This window comes from Mercenaria mercenaria, chromosome 15 (assembly GCF_021730395.1).
Source record: "Mercenaria mercenaria strain notata chromosome 15, MADL_Memer_1, whole genome shotgun sequence".
Lineage (NCBI taxonomy): Eukaryota > Metazoa > Mollusca > Bivalvia > Venerida > Veneridae > Mercenaria > Mercenaria mercenaria.
The window spans coordinates 31,718,110-31,735,378 of NC_069375.1; the positions used below are offsets into that span (position 1 = coordinate 31,718,110).

A 17,269-nucleotide genomic window follows, 5' to 3' on the forward strand; every position below is an offset into this window, starting at 1 on the left:
TGAAATCAGCAATTCCCATAGTTTGATACTCTTTGTGCCTGTAAATGAGCTCATACGAGCAGTGGTCCTCTATCTTAACCCTTACCCTGCTAAATTTTTAGAATGAACTTGTCCGTCTTTCAATTTGGACAGTACCATTACCTGTTTAAAGGGGTGCTTACCAAAAAGATACTGGCAGAATAGCGAACAGCACAGATCATAATAGGACTGCACGGATGTGCAGGCTGATTAAGATCTACACTGGTCGCAAAGGCAGAATCGTGTCCATCATTATAAGGGTTAACTAAAAATGTACTTGGTTGCTCTAGTTCAACTTGAATCCATGTCAAGTTTTATATCCTGTTATTGTTACAGCAATTTTAAGTCCAGAACATGGCAAAACAACAAAGGGACTGTGCCGTATGTTTTTTTCCTAACCATGCTTATTACCAAATTACGCTGTGACAGGATATAAATTGAAGATATTATATTTTAGCCTATCCAATGGCAGAGTCTTATTGGCTATGAACGGATTATAAGAAGTTGTGTTCAATAACTGTAACAATCTCTTTTTTGTTCTTAGCCCATACTAGGCCTTTTTTCTCCGCGATCCTTTTTTGGTTCTAGTGACTTTATATCCTTCTTTCATGGCATCTGTAAATGAATGCAATAAAGAGGTAGCAAATGGAAACAAAACATTATGTAGAAGGAACACAGTAGGGTACAGTCTTGAAACGGCCAGTGGCAAAACACCACTGGAGATTTTAAACTAATTTACTGAGTCAAACCTCACTCTTTAAGCCCTGACATGCTCCTTATAATAACAAGTGTAAATTATTAATAAAATTACTCCCTGCCAGACGAATCCCTAACACATGTAACAGTAACCACAGGAACACAATAATTGTAAAACGCATTAAATATACTCATGTAAATATATATAAACTAAAAGTCATGGTACCAGAAACATAACGTACTCGGTGACTTTGCAGAAGCCAGAGTACCAAGGAAAACACCATTAAGGAGACGGCAAAGCAGGGCAGGGGACAAATACCGTACAAGTCCGTCTCAAGAGGGGGAATTAACAGCTAGCTACCATGAAGTACCCCACCTATTCCGTTATCAGGCAATCAAAAAGGAAAACTTAGTGATCGACCAACAGTAAAAGTACTGAACACTATAAACATGCAGTATGTGTGCCTCAGAACAATACGGTCATAGACTCTTGCAATAAAACGTTTTTAATAAATAATGGTCAAATTTGGTACAAATTTCTTTGGCTGCACAGCAACACACCAAAGTTTAGAAGGGTCACAGGTTATAAAACTGAAGACCAATCTAAGCATGCAAATTTGCCATTGGTCAATTTCAAGAATGAGCTCAGATTCAACCAATCAGATGCTACAGTTTTCAGACAGGTCTACAAACTCAATTTTATAACCCTGGACCCTGTTCAGGAAACTGAACAAACCAAGGTCATGCCTGTGGAGAATTACACTATACATAAGGAAAACAGAAACTATTTATCTGGAAAGATCATTATTTGGAATTGTCATACAATTTATCTATATGTAAATCATTAGAAAACAAACAAGGTGACACATAAAATAAAAGAAATCATTTCTTTGAAAAGACAATGTAAATAATGCATGTTATTAGAAAAAATAAGAAAACTGTGGGAATGCCAACCTTCAAAAATAAATATATTCTAATAGACTCTGACAAAAATATGCGTCTAACTTAATTTTCTGTATACAATGAAACCCTGCTAAACTAAAAGCCTCCTGACCAGAGTCAGGAAGGTCTAATAATTAATGGTTTAGTCCAGCAAGAGTAAAAGTTTTGTTTCGAGGGGGTTTTCGGTTTAGAGGGGTTTTGTCGATGGAATGTAAGTTACATTACATAAATCATTATATTATAAACAAGCAATCAGATACATTTTAATCATTATCTTGTTAAGTTATTGTATGAAAAACACCATTAAAAATTTTATGGACTTATGTTACCAAATAGAGTAAATTCTGGTAATCATAATTAAAGGCTAGTGCCAAAATTCTGATTGCCTTTAAAACAGTTCGGTTTTCAGGGGTAATTTTGTATTGATAAATAGAGATTCGTATTAAACAGTCTGAAAAAAACTATTTAGTTTCTGGAATAGATGGGTTCAGGTTTAATGAAATAAGAAGACCTAAATTTGGAATCGCAAATTTTTTCCAGTATTCAGGAGATCCTGTTTTAAGGTGTTAAGAGGATTTATACAATTTTTGCATTGTTAAACTAGAGACTAAATTTTACATATATGCAATGACAAAGTATAATATCTCTTTTAACAAAAAAATATACAAAATATATTGCATCTCTGTAAGTCGGATACTGTATTAAAACAAATTTTCATCAAATTATGATAAATGATCATGTTTGAATCAAATGAACAATTTATAATCTATATTAATACAAGTAAATTACAAAGCCTATAATACACACTGAATCTCGCAATTTCCTATTATACATTGTAAAAGATGTTGTTTCATCATAAGTGACATTTTTGTAAGTGTTATTGTACCTTCCAAATTTCTGCTACATTTAAGTAGTCTGGGTACTGTACCATCCAGATTTCCGTTACATTTAAGTAAAGCGATATTGTACCTTTATCAACTTGTAGGTTGTTATTTAACACAATTACAAGCAGATTTTTTTTTCTATAAAAATAGGTATACCTAGAAACAACATAAATATTCTAGATTTCTACAACAGCAGATGTAAGTAAAAAAAAGTATCACAAAATATAGTACACAGAGTACTAACTGATAAATATAAACATGCAAGTTGTATGTTTGGAAAACTGCTCACTTATTAAAACTAAAGAACAAATTACAACCATTTTCTATTAAGCCCTTGAAATACTATAAAGGCAGAAGATAGAATTAATTGGACTTTTATCATAACTTGAATACTAGAAAAGACACTTTAAACAGTTTTCATTTGTAACATATATATACAATATATACTCCTGTTATGAGCAAAGTTTCACAAAACCTTGTTAAATGAATCTGAACATAATGCCTGTAAACATCGTGTTTTTAAAAAAGGTCAATCACATATAACAACATTTTATGACATTTTTGAGTTTTCATATATTCTGTTAGAGATTTTATTCTAGAATAATGCTATCTTGGTTGGATAACCAAGAAAAAAAAAATACTTCCAGAGAAAATCTGATTTGTATTAAGAACTCTGTGAAATAAGTGTAAGTGACCAGTTGGTTAAGTTTTGAACAAATTCATTAGCTGACCAAAAATCTGATTCACCACTTTTAATAATGGGCTTGTTTTAGACAGGATATCTTATATTGGCCCCCATGTGAACGCCAATAAAAAAGATATATCTTTTACCAGACCATTAAAATAACAAATGCTTACTGAAATTCTACAATGTGTTACATGATCACAATCATTTGAACAAAGCCTTAAATTCAAGAAGAAAATACTATGATACGACCTAGTCATTAAATGTATTGTGCACTTATAAATAAAAAATAATGACAGTATGTTCTGTTTAGAAAAGACTCCATTGCAGTTTTATATAAATCAGTGAGTAATGTATGTATCACATCTTTGGACCCAAGTTTATAAAACTCAGTTTGTAAACCAGTCTCAAAACTCATGCATTTGATTGGTTGCCCTGCTCTTGATTTTGAAAGTGACCAATGCTAATGCTGCATTCGTAGACTGGTCTATAAACTCAATTTTTATGATTTTGCTGTGTCCTTAGGTGTTGATCCACTTCCTTATTGCTGCTTTCTCTACTTCTCTTGCTGCCTTAACGCTAATAGGGTCATGAGAGTTCTGGCCCCTGAAATGTATAAAACTTAATACTTAACCAAAACAATTCAACTATACGTATTAAGCATGCTGCTACAGGTAAAACTGACAAAAAATCTAGCAATACACAGCTCCAAATTATCTGAACAGAAAATTTCAAAATACACCTGTTATTTTTTCAAAAAAAAAAAAAAAAGGATTTCCGTAAATGTATCAAATTTGAATATATATGAAGCAGACTCCCATTATGAAAATAAAGGAAGTCTGCATCCTTTATTCTACCTCGCCATTAAACAACTAAATTTTAAATACTAGTAGTATGTTGGAAAATAGTAGCTTAAACCGAAATATTATACAAAGTTGAATTGCAAACTGACCATTTACTTGGGAAATCTGATATAACATTGATCAATTTACCAAATGCCTAGCCATTTATTAAACTTTAAAGTGCAAAGTAAGCATTTCTGTCTATTATTGAAATCACATTTGATTATTACCCAGACAGGCACTAATCCAGACAGGATACAAAACAACAACTTTCTCTATATACAGTCACTTAGTCCTAGACAGGGAACTTGATGTTCATGTTTCAGCTTTATGAAAGTTCTGCCATTTCTCATTATATTTTTTTATCCAAATTGAATTACTGACAGTTCTGCCTAGGAGACATTAACATTGTCCCAAGTTATGTATGTACCTTCATTAGGACACTATTCACACTTGAAATGCTGACTTATGAATGCACAGACATACACTGCCTATTTGAATATATTTTCTCTTTTAAGAACTGTACCATTTATTGTATGAATGCTGTATAAAATGAACTAATAGTGATGAATATTCATGAACTCTAGTCATTTACATTATTGAAATTATTGCAATGGTATTTCAATGTCTGCTCCAAAAACTATTTACTCCCTTGAAACATGTTTAGATAACTTACTATAAATGTTTCACATTATAAGACAATAGGCAGAACACATCATTTAGCACTGTCTGTTTAATGTCAAGGGAGCACATTTAGAACAAATGTCAAAAAGCCAACTCTCAACAATTTATAGAGGCATACTGATTGCTCCTTGTGTATAACCCTTATCATACTGGACACGAATGATTCTGCCTTTGCGACCAGTGTAGATCTTGATCAGCCTGCACATATGTGCAGTCTGATCAAGATCCGCACTGTTCCCTATTCAGCCAGTATCTTTTTGGTAAGCATCCCTTTTAACAGTTAATGGTACTGTCCAAACTGAAAGATGGGCACGTTCATTATAGAAATTTAGCAGGGTAAGGGATAGTATTGGAGGTATGAAAGGGGTAAAAATTACCTCAAAAACAGAACACCTACTGTTTGATGCACCTTTCCTGTAAAACAGCTTTTTTATTATTTCTCTTCACACAATAACTCTATTCGTACTATACATCATTCTTAACCATTAACCTGTTAAATTTCTAGAATGGAATGGTCCATCATTCAATTTTGGCAATAACATTTATTATTTAAAGGGGTGATCGCTGAACAGTTACTGACTGAATAGTGAACAGTGCAGACCATGATCAGCCTGCATGGAAGTGCAAGCTGATCTTGGTCTGCACTGGTCACAAAGGCAGAATCATTTGCCACGAGCAGTCCAAAGGTTAAGAACTCAAAGGTAAACTAGGACAAATCAAGGGTCATACCTTCAATGAAAATTACTCAGTAAGAACACACCAATAATAGGCCAATTTAGGCTTAGCACTGAGCACCCCTGTAAAGTTTCATGGAAATCTTCTCAATCATATAAGAAAAAAGGCCAAAATATTATAAAATTTGATGAATCAAAAGTCCATAACTCTAGTGAATTTCAAAATCACTGAACCAGAACATGGCAACAAAATGCAGTACTAGACTTTTGTGAGTTTTTTTTTTTTTTTTTCATTTTTGCATGAACAAACATTGTGGCAAACATACAGACAGACTGATCAATATGTTTCCCCAGCATGGGCGGAAGTCATGAATAGGGTCTCTAGAGTGTTATCATGGTTTTTCTTAAGGCCTATGCTATTTTGAAATTATGAATTAGGTGGGTGGGGTACATGATATCATTTCTGATTAATTTCGAAGTTACTGTAAAACAAACGTTATTCCAATGTGACAATACATCAAAACCATGAAGTGCTGAACTCTTGCTTTAATTTAAAAAGTAAAGTGGGAAAAGTTATCAGTATGTTCGTGTCACAATTTTCGGGGTAAGTATTCTATGTCATCGTGCATAACTGCGAAAAACTATAACATACATAATAAAGCTAAACTATCCGTGTAAATGAGCTGAGAGCTATTTTTCTATTTCCGTTTATTACTTTTCTAAAAAAACACATTACAATTTACCAGGTGTTGGCAAAATTTGTCATTTTTGTACACATGCCTTTATACATTAAAGAAGTCCGAACTATAGGTATGGGGTGCGAGAGGGGCCTGAGTGCTTACGTAGTGCTCATTTACAGGAATTGTACTGCTCATATATATATGAATTTTATAGGTAGATAAAATTATTTATGTCATTGTTGTACATTTGGAGCAAATCGGTCCTATTCTGAAATATGTTAATTTATATACTATGGTAAAAGCCAATCAATGAATTCCTTTTATACCGTTGAACCAATCGTGAAACGGCATCTTCCTTCTTCGTCAGCATTCAAGAGTGAATAGCACGCTTCTTTCTTTAATTTTATTTTGGCTAATTTCTGGTTTTATCTTACCACCACATGCCATTCCGCCTCCTCTTTCAAGTGACAATTTTCTAATTTTGAAAGATTTCTCTTAATATGCAAATTCATCTACATTTCTTGATATGCTTTCGGCGGTTATATCCGCCCTAATATGTGAAAATATATATTTGTTATGGTATTGGACTGTAACTCCATTCAGATATGAGAACATATCTATTTGTTAAGGACGGTATGTTTCGCCCAGATATGTGAAAATATAAATTTGTTAAGGTATTTTTCGGCGGTATTTTCTGCCCAGACATGTGAAAATATATATATATTTTTTAATGTATTGTTTTGCAATGGCGGTATTTTTCGCCCAGATATGTGAAAATATATATTTGTTAAGCGGTATTTTTCGCCCAGATATGTGAAAATATATATTTGTTAAGGTATTGTTCGGCAAAATAAATATTGCCCTTTTTCAGTCAACACTTAGTTCACTCTTATATTTTCCCATACATAGTCCTCAGGGTCAGTGCTTCGTTGTGAACAGATGCACATAAATAACTTTATCATAAGTCCGCAAAGTGCAACAAAAGAAATAGCAGTATTAATTTTGTAATAATATTATTTATTTACAAGGTATGTCTGACAAATGACATCGAGAATTCTAACTTTAGAAAGCTGCATTTTCAAGTACCTGAATTTTTACACTTTGGTTAAAAATAGTTTTTTTCACAATAGATAATGACTGACTACAGAAGGTAATAAAAATACCATTGACCTAGAGAATGCTACAACCTACTAAACTTCAGAGTTTGTTTAAAATTATATTGAACACGTTTGCTTTAATTTAAGGTGAAAAATAAACTAGAACTCTGTGATAAAAATCGAATAAATCATTTCGAACATGTAAAACAGTGAGAAAGCAAACATATCGTACGTATTATTTAGCATGGATGATTTGAACTGTGAATACAACTTTTTACACTTAACATTTAATTCCACGAGTACACACACATATACATATATATATTTACCTTTACCCTTTATACAATAGGAATATATTTGTTTTACCTGTAAGATTAAAGCATAACCCCTCGTGAACAAATAATGCATGTGGCGTTCACTGTTGATATATAATTGTAATATTATATTTTGACGTTACACTGAAACCCTTTTTGCATATTCATTTATATAAAACAAACAAACAAAAACGGGAACAATGTTTATTTTGTTTGATTGTGAGTAACACCGAAACGACACAATGAACTTTTCCCAGGTTTTGTTGGTGGTGAAAGGCTCCAGGGGTCCCTCAGACATTTTTGAGGCTCAGACTAGTACCTAGATCGAAACACTAACCTCAGTTGGATGGCTTCCTTACGTGAAAAGTTTCATACCTCAAGTGGGTTTTTGATCCCACGTCGGTGATGGGCGAGGAATTCGAAGCCAGCGACCATGACCATCAAGTTTTTCTTTTGCAAGTATAAAACATAAATATTCAATTAAATTTCGTAAACATAACTGACAATGACATTTACCACGTCGGAAATTACAAATGGTTTGCCGAATACACCATACTTTTAAATACAGATTTACACACGATGTGGGTCTGAAGCATGAAATTTACGTTCTTGAACGTATATGTGAATAGTTACTTTTGAAATGTAAACAAAGGCATAAAAGTAACTGTTTTCAAGTTTGTGGTAAGGATCGACTTGTGATTGTCAATGTTCCCAATACGGAATATATATGAATGTATAAACACGAGCCGTTTCATCTTACAGGACTTACAAGAACATAGTAAGCGGTTGTTTATTTATTGTATTTATGTTCTAGTAACCTTTGACACTGATTTCGAGGACAGACCGGGTTTGTGACATATACATGTCTGTTGTTGGGCTGGAAAAAGATAGATCTTAAATTTATACTAAAAGCTATATTGCATAAATGTTTCGTTATTTCTGTGCATACAATTCGGTTGTTTGAAGGTTAGAATATCAGAAAATTACAGGAAATAAAACATGTCTTTGAAAAAGTACCGATCTTTCATCATTTTTTGGTTGGCGCATGATTACAAATTTAATGTTAGTAGGCCGTGATGTCCATGAAGCCGTGTAAAGTGATAATTTTGATGACACGTTGGTTTTATTTTGTAATTGTGAGTGATCGTTAAGTGATCAGAAAGATCGGACAGTGGGATGTTATAAAAAAGTGATGTTTTATTTAGATTAGAAAGTCAATCGTACTCTACAATAAGGAAATCTAAGGTAAAATACTCCTTTTATTTCGTTCACTGAAGAAAACATGGCGGACACAGTTTTGTAAAAGAGCGGTGAACGTGTGATTCGTGTAACATAGTTTAACGGCGTTTTCTTAGAAAACTAACGCTCAGCTCATTTACACTGACATATCCTTGATTGAAGAATATATATATTGTATATATATGAGAGACTTACGGTACCAAATACTTACCCTGAAAATTTCTATGCATTTTCTTCTAGTGCACTGTTGGGACATGTTTTTGAGTGTCATTGATACTTTATAATTTATTCGGAGATACATTTTCTTATAATTATTAGTTTCTTTTTGATCCCCGTGCATTTCTCGCGTTGTTACGACAATCTCAGTTTTACATGCGAATTTTGCATTGTCGAAATAGCATAGTCCTTAAATCTGACCTAGTTAGTGATAAAAAAAACGACCAAAGGTCAAACATGCCCTAAACTTCATAAAGACACATTCTGGTAAAGTTGCATACCGACTGTGTAGAAAATATGGCCTCTAGAGTATTACCATTTTGACCCTCAGAAAACCCAGTTATTGAACTTCTTCTAGATTTTATATAGACAGATATTCTGATCAAGTTTCATAAAGGAAAGCATAAAATATGGTCTCTATAGTATTAAGACATTTTTTCTATGGGTTGATCTCTGGTCTAGTTTTGGACCCCAAATGGCACAGTTGGCTAACATTCATCATGACAAATATTCTGACCAACTTTCAGACAGATAAAGTAGAAAATATGGCCTCTAGACTTCAATAATTGGACTAAGGTTTTGGCCCTTTACCTCCAAGTTTCAAAGTCTTCTGAGATTTCAACAGTATAACATTCTGACCAAATTTCATTAAGACTAAGACAAAGTTGTGACCACTTAAGAGTGTTTACAATAAAACTGTTGACGAAGCTGGACAGCGATAGATGCCAGTAACACAAGGTCATCTTGAGCACCTTGTGCTAAAATCGGTTGGATCAATCAGTAGTCACTAATGTCATATACTTACGCTAGGTCAAAACAGTGAGCACCCCCTGTATTCACCAGTGTTATCTCTGACCCAACATTACTGAGAACCTGTAGTATACAAACATGCTTATAAAGTTTACAGTTTGTTAAGTTCTCACCTGAGATCTAAGTGATGGGCTCCTCCCTGGATTGTCACCACTTGTATGCCATCCACAGGGCTCTTTGTTACCTGAAAGATTTAATATGTTATCATAAGTAATAAACAAGGTCATGAGAAGTTGTCTGAAGCACCATTAGCTCCACATAACTTGAGATGCAAGCTGGAGTTCATATTATTCAAGTTACGAACTATATCTACAGCTTTCAGAAATGTATCACCCACTGGCAATGGTTGTTGGGCAGCCTCCATAGCTCAGTGGTAAGTGCATTGGCTTCACATGTGGAAGGTCATGATTTCAAATCCAACCAGAGGCTGAACTCTTCATATCCTTAGGATGGCCAGCACATATTTATGCGATCCTGCCAGGCATATATATGTTTTTGACAACACATAAAATGAGGTCACTCGACCTTCAGCTATTTCCGGAAGTAAAGAAAATGAAAGTAGAAATGCTAAACTTGAAAACGAAAGCCGTATTTTGATTTGTAGATAGTCAGGGGTCACGCGCAGGGGTCACCCTGTCTAAATGTATGCGCGTGGACTTCTTATTATTTTTTTTTTTCTTTTTTCTTTTTTGCTATTGTGGAGTCAATTTTCAGCACTTTCTAACGAATTGAAATTACCTGGGCATTAGTACTGCAGGTCAGCTTTTCATCTACAAAAACATATTTGAGCTCAGAATAAACACAAATCCCACAGGGGTTTGTAACGGACCAAGGGTACATTGATAATTTTGGAACTTCATCAAATCGCCCAAAAGGTCATTTTTGATGTTGTCTGAGAGTGTCAGTATATGCCTCGGATGTACCATATAACCATATTTGAGAGCTGCAGACCTAGACATTTCAGAAATATTTTCAAAATAAATTTTGTGTAATAAATGTTGATTCTACAGAAGCTTGAAAGGGCCATCAGACGCTAATACATTTTAATATGTTAGGGCTGCGGAAAGGATATAAAAACTAATAAATATGTTTCAGGTGCAACTTTTTAAACACTGATACAAACAAACCAGCAATGGTTGTGTATGAATTTTTGACAGAAATCAAGCAAAGGTTCCTAAGGACTGGACTGGATGGGTGAAGTTTTAGTTTGTAAGCAAGTGGGCAATGACTGCCTTGAGTCACTCACCTGACCAGTTGACCCTTTAAATTTGAGTATATTGCATGATGCACTTATGACAGGTAACAAATGTGTCAGTGAGAAAAATACATCAAGAAGACACAAAAGGCAATGATCAGTCTACTTATTTTAATGTCCTCTGTCTAAAGCATTCTACAGTTATTAATCAAAGACTATTTACAATGTTGAGGTCCCAACTCCCAACCTTTAAACTACTGATCCTTAAAACCATAGAGGACTCCAGATAATCAATCTATGAAGTTAAAGCACCTAAGATCAAAGCATTCTCCAATAACTGATCAAAAAGACAAACAAACAGACTTAAAAAAATAGTGATAAAAATATTTCCAAGCTGTGTAAGTAAGAAGTTCCGACAACAAAATCAGATACAGTTGAATATTGTTACCTCGATATCGGTTAGCTCGATACTCCGGTTAGCACCATGTGTTTGAGTCGGTCCCGATTTTTCCCTATTTATCTTAATGTAATTATTTATCATTACCTCGATACGATTAGCTCGATATTTTGTTTAGCTCGATGAGATTTTTCAGTCCCGTCAACTTACCTGTACTGTTTTTACACCTGGTTTCGTCGATATCACAGCTTGTCAAAAAATATCCATGTTATTTGTAAGGTGTGAAAATCAACCAATTGTTGTCCGGCGATGTATTAATCATATTCAAGTTAGTTTGTATGTATGCTTTGTTTGTTATTTACTCTTTAATCCAATTTAAATGTCAGGAAGTTTGCATTCAATTCCCAATAATTAGTGTTATAAAACACCGTGCAAGCAGGAAAGCTGTTTTCAAATATAACAACTAATTTGGAGGAAATATTATTTTGTTTGACGGAGTAAAATCTGCCATTTAGGACTGAGTAACAATATTTAACTGGCAAAGTTTCGTTATTTAAACACAGTCAAAATGACTACTCAACTAGGAACGTTACCGCTATATTCAGACTTGTTTAGGGAAGGAATAAAAATGCTATGTTTAAAGGACTTCGGACACTATCATACGCTTCTAGCCTACATTTTGAAGGCAAAATTCCCATTTAGCATTTAAACAATACCCAAATCGTTTCGATTCAATGATAAACCAATGTGTAAGTTAACTTATTACAGCAGAAACTGGTTTGTATCTGTTCCTATGAAGATGTTTTTCTTATTTTATCCAGGCCAGGGTATATTTTCTTGAAAAAATAAAATGTTTAATTTCCGTAAAAATATAATGTCATCACTGTACGGAAGTTCTAAATATATGAATTCCAGTCGAATAAAGTTACAAAATCATTTTATTAAGGCAAAAAATAACATTTTAAGATTAAAATCCTATAAATAAATAAAAAATAGAACGATATTTTTGCAAACAACCTGTACTTGATTTATCTATGCACTGTTCGTAATGTAAAGTTATTGATGCATTACATGTGTGAATAGTTATACATGTATAAGTGACCGGTCAGTTTTATTACAGTGGTTCAGGTAGTTATTTAAGTACATGTACATGTCTGTATAGTTCTGTTATAAGTGATGGCAGATAGTTGTGTGCGGCATAACATTAATACTAAGAAAAGGCAGTCATCTTATCAAGGCTGTAGGGTTGGTTCTTCTTTGGGATAAGTACCAGTGGCACAGATAACATTTGAGCCGCGCCATGAGAAAAACAACAGATGGCATATATAAATACGGCTAGATGCGAAAACGAACTAAAAGTCCAGCCGAGTTTCAGGTGGACTTTTTATGCAGCGACCTGGATACATTTTTATTACATGTTTACGCCAAATGAGCCGTGCCATGAGAAAACCAACATAGTGCAACTGCGACCAGCATGGATCCAGACTAACCTGCGCATCTGCTAATTGTTGGTCTAATTCTGATAGGCTTTGAAAGCAAACAGCATGGATCCTAACCAGACTGCGCAGATGCGCAGGCTAGTCTGGAACCATGCTGGTGGCAAAGCCACTATGTTGGTTTTCTCATGGCACGGCTCATTTGGCTTAAACATGTAATAAAAATGTATCCAGATCGCTGCATAAAAAATCCACCTGAAACTCGGCTGGATCTTTTAGTTCGTTTTCGCGTCTAGCCGTATTTATATATGCCATATGCATGGAAAGCGACTTGACACATCACTTTCGTGGCATCACACTGAATGTGAAACCGTCACTGATATGACCTGCCAAGAAGCTACTGTTCTTGACCTATGCATCACAGGCATATCAATGCCAAGTGTTATTTCTGTTGGAAAGACTATAATCAGGATCAGATTAACTGCTGTTCACATATTACCTCTTTTTGTGGTGTTTAGGCCTAGTCCGCCGCAAAGAACAGTCTTCAATTCAGTTTTCACAGAAGCAAGAACATGAAGTGATGTTTACGTGTGACATTTAGTATGTGTCTAAAGAAATAAATATAAACGCATAGAAGAAGATGAATTATAAAGAAATAAAAAATATATAAGAAATACAAAAAATAATAAAAACAAAATAGAAAACAAATTACATCCTCAATCGCTAGTGGCATGCGCGTCCTGAGGGGGGTGGAGTGGGGTGGGCGGGGTGCATGCAGAAGATTACCTTGTGTGTTGCAAGTATGTTAAAGCACATATTTGTCAATCTACTGCAACAAACAACCAGGATAAGCCAATGAAAATTTAACCCAACGAATAATAATGAGTTCACAGTATTTGCTTCTTTCACTATTTTACATGTTTAATATGCCTATGTGTACCCTTTTAAACATTTGTATAGTATTTGAGTTACAAACAGATGTAAAAATATGTGACTATCAATTTATTAAAATGAATATAAGAAGTATTGGTTACTTTACATTAGGGAACACCCTGTAGTTATATTTTTTGTTTAAAAGTACTGTTCCACCACTTGCATCAACACAATAGTCACAGAAAATGTGTATAATTAATATCTACATATGCTGGCCAAATATGGTTTTGATGCACAGGTGGGAACAATGTTGTATAAAGCAAAACAATTTTCATATCTATATAACAGGGTACGTAATTCTATTTAGAACAAAAATCACTGTTCTATGAAACAAATATTGAAAATTTGACTTTAAGAAAATAATCTTAGATATGTATTTTGATGGCATATGTAATTAAATACTTATATTTCTTAGTAGTTTATTTTTCACTCTTGGAGTAGGCAAATTTATATAGAAAGTGTCCGAAGTCCTGTATATTTTGAAAAATTACAAAGTTGTATGTCTGTATTTAATTAGATGATTTATTTGTAAATAAAATTAAAATCGTATTTATGTTTTATATAATTTCTTTCCCCTTTCAAGCCCTCTGATAAAAGCATTGGATATAATGACAATATAGACGTCCGACACAAGTACAAAGTAGTCCCAGATAGTCGATATCGTTACATCGAACTTCGGATACGTCGATGCAATTTTTACAGTCCCTTCAATATCGAGGTAACGGTATTCGACTGTATATCATGTTACCATAACTCTTTTTAAAGACTAAAATGGTGCTGCACTAATAACATATGCAAATGAGTAAAATGAGCATATTTATATCTCTATTATAGGGTGTGATTAAAGTTACTTCAGATTACCTCCCTTTAATGTTAATCATAAAATCTCAATTTTGATGACATTTTATCTGTTTAGAATTCAATGTGCTGTTAATATTCAATAGCTTTCAGCTATAAACACATTCAGCAAAACAACATAAACCTTTCTAAACATCAAAGAGGTGGTATTTGCAGAATGAATATTATTCATTAGGGATTAATTTGGTGGATCCATATGTTTAGATTATGGTGTCACTGTTTGGCTTAGCATGCTTCAATTTAAATTGCCGGGGAAAATTAGCAATCAATAAATATCATTCTTGTCCATTTATAGAAGATGTAAAGCCTCAGACAACCCATAAATATATTTCCTGCTCATTTTTAGAAGATGTAAAGATTCAGACTACAATCACTAGTGTAAAAAGTCATTACTGTATCCTAAACTGATAGCAACACATATTGAATATCACCAGTAATGAAAATTATTCAAGGTAATATTTTATGAGTAAGAACATTTAAGAGTTATCTGAAAGACAGCTCACTTGACTAGCAAAAATATTTAACAAAAGCTAGCAAAGAACTCTGACAACTCACTCTACCAGCAAGGAGCATTTAGCAAGAGCTGTTGGAAGGACAACTGACTTGACTAGCAAAGAACTTCGGCAGCTCACTCTACTAGCAAAAAACATTCAACAAGAGCTTTTGGAAGGACAACTGACTTGACTAGAAAAGAACATTTAGCAAGAGTTGTTGGAAGGACAACTGACTTGACTAGCAAAGAACATTTAGCAAGAGCTGTCAGAAGGACAGACTTCTCAACTAGCAAAGAACTCTGACAGCTCACTCTACTAGCAAAGAACTTTCAACAAGAGCTGTCAAAAGGACAACTCACTTGACTAGCAAAGAACATTTAACAAGAGCTATCAGAAAGACAACTCACTTGTCTAACAAAGAACATTTAGCAAGAACTGCCAGAAGGATAGACTTCTCCACTAGCAAAGAACATTTAAGGAGGAACCACACTATAACTTTTTTTCAGATCCCACGTTATTGACTGGTACCAACAAAAACTGGAAGATATTTCTGATTTAGATCTGTGTATATTTTTACGTTTAATACATCAGTGACGTTTCCATGACGTCGCAAACATGACCACTTCGCGCACTTTTGACGTCAGATATACGGGGACAAAACCTGCCTTGAAATTATTGTACCGGCAATATTTTTTAACGTAAACCCATAAATTATACATGAAATGAAAGCTGACATGAAACTCCAGACGATGATTTCATCGGAATTGCTCTACGTTTTTGCATAATAAAATGAGAGCCAAAAAACAAGTTTTCTTTTTACTTAAATTTTCCACAAAAAAATAGCTTCGCTCAGCATTATAAAAAAATCCATCCGTAATTTTTTTACCAAAACTGAATAATGTTTTACACTAATACATTCTGTAAATATATAGTAAAAAAAAACAGGAAGTTTTACCGTGCCGTTCTGTGGCTGTAAGAACTTTTAAAGCATCACTACAGTAACATTTTTCGACGCTGAAAAAATGACGTGTATGTGAAGATATGGCCCTTAAGGTTAGGCAAAAAAAGTTTGTTTCTGGTAACATGCTAAAAACAGGGTAGGTAGCTAAGGTGCCGCCAGTTTTTATTTACACAGTTACAATTAACTGTAATATTTATTATTAGGTATAAGGCCATGTCATGGCTACAAAGTAGGTTCGAAATGGCTTTTTTTACCATGTCTGGAAGGTTTTCAACCCAGTTGGGTCCTTTTTGACATTAACATGTACCCTTTTAATACATGGTAGACTAGGTATGGGTTCTGGCTACGGATTAAGACTATGTTCGAAAACCTGGTTGAGCCATATGTGTCAGGGGAGGTAATACATGGAGGAACGATATTGTATTAAATTCATACTGAATTTCAGCTGATAATGACACTGTGTTACATTTTGACCCTTGTTCGAGTCTCTACACCCCAGGTACCTACCTATACCATATATAAATATGTTTGTAGATGTCTTAGCTTTACATTTTAAGCTACTTACAAGTCCATATGATGCCATCAGAGCTAAGAACAGGTATCAGAAAATGACCAAACTTGTTATTTGCAGTAGGGTGCTGACCAAGACTAAGCTGGCCCACCCCGGGGAGCCATGAGAATTGCTCCAATGGTGTCATTGGACTCAGTGAAGGTAGTGCTTGAGTTTTCAGGACTGCCTTGACTGCTCTGAAAAGTTCATATTTTGAGAATATTACCGGAATTTGACCTATGACCTTGACCCCTAGTCGACCGGATTCGAACCTGACGTGGCCTGTTTTCTCTAGGTACTTGCTTGCCCTTCGCAACAAGGTATCATCTATTGAAATCAGACACCAGGTTATGAAGATTTGACTCCTCTGACAAGGCCAGCCCCTCTATTTAATATATGAAGAAGTATGCATATTTCCACAAAAAATGATACATTTTGAGACGGTCCTCCGACGAAACCGTCGGCGATAAAAATATACAAATTACATATCTGCTTAGACAATGTTTAGATATAATTTATAAAAATTAATTCATTCAAATATCTTGTGTTTGGAAAATTCTACAATTATGTGAAGTTAATGAAAAACTGCCTTCTACCGTACGGAAAAGTATGGAAATACAGCTTTTCTCCGAAATTACGTACAGACGGACGAAAAGATGTTGTC

General features: G+C 34.2%; 1 protein-coding gene across 2 annotated transcripts in view; it reads right to left on the reverse strand.

Annotated features, from left to right (window-relative positions):
* Positions 1 to 2,848: 2,848 nt before the first annotated feature.
* The window catches only part of LOC123550371 (dipeptidyl peptidase 2-like), a 202,336-nt gene continuing 187,915 nt past the window's right edge, over positions 2,849 to 17,269 (reverse strand). Inside the window, exons 9-10 of one of the 2 annotated variants that reach the window (XM_053524920.1) lie at positions 9,777 to 9,844; positions 2,849 to 3,831 (exon numbers count right to left, since the gene is read on the reverse strand). In XM_053524920.1, coding sequence (XP_053380895.1) covers positions 3,747 to 3,831; positions 9,777 to 9,844 — 153 coding nt within the window. In that variant the 3' untranslated portion in view covers positions 2,849 to 3,746. Of the gene's footprint in view, positions 3,832 to 9,776; positions 9,845 to 9,894; positions 9,966 to 17,269 lie in introns of both variants that reach the window. The other variant, XM_045338803.2, reaches the window with a different exon arrangement.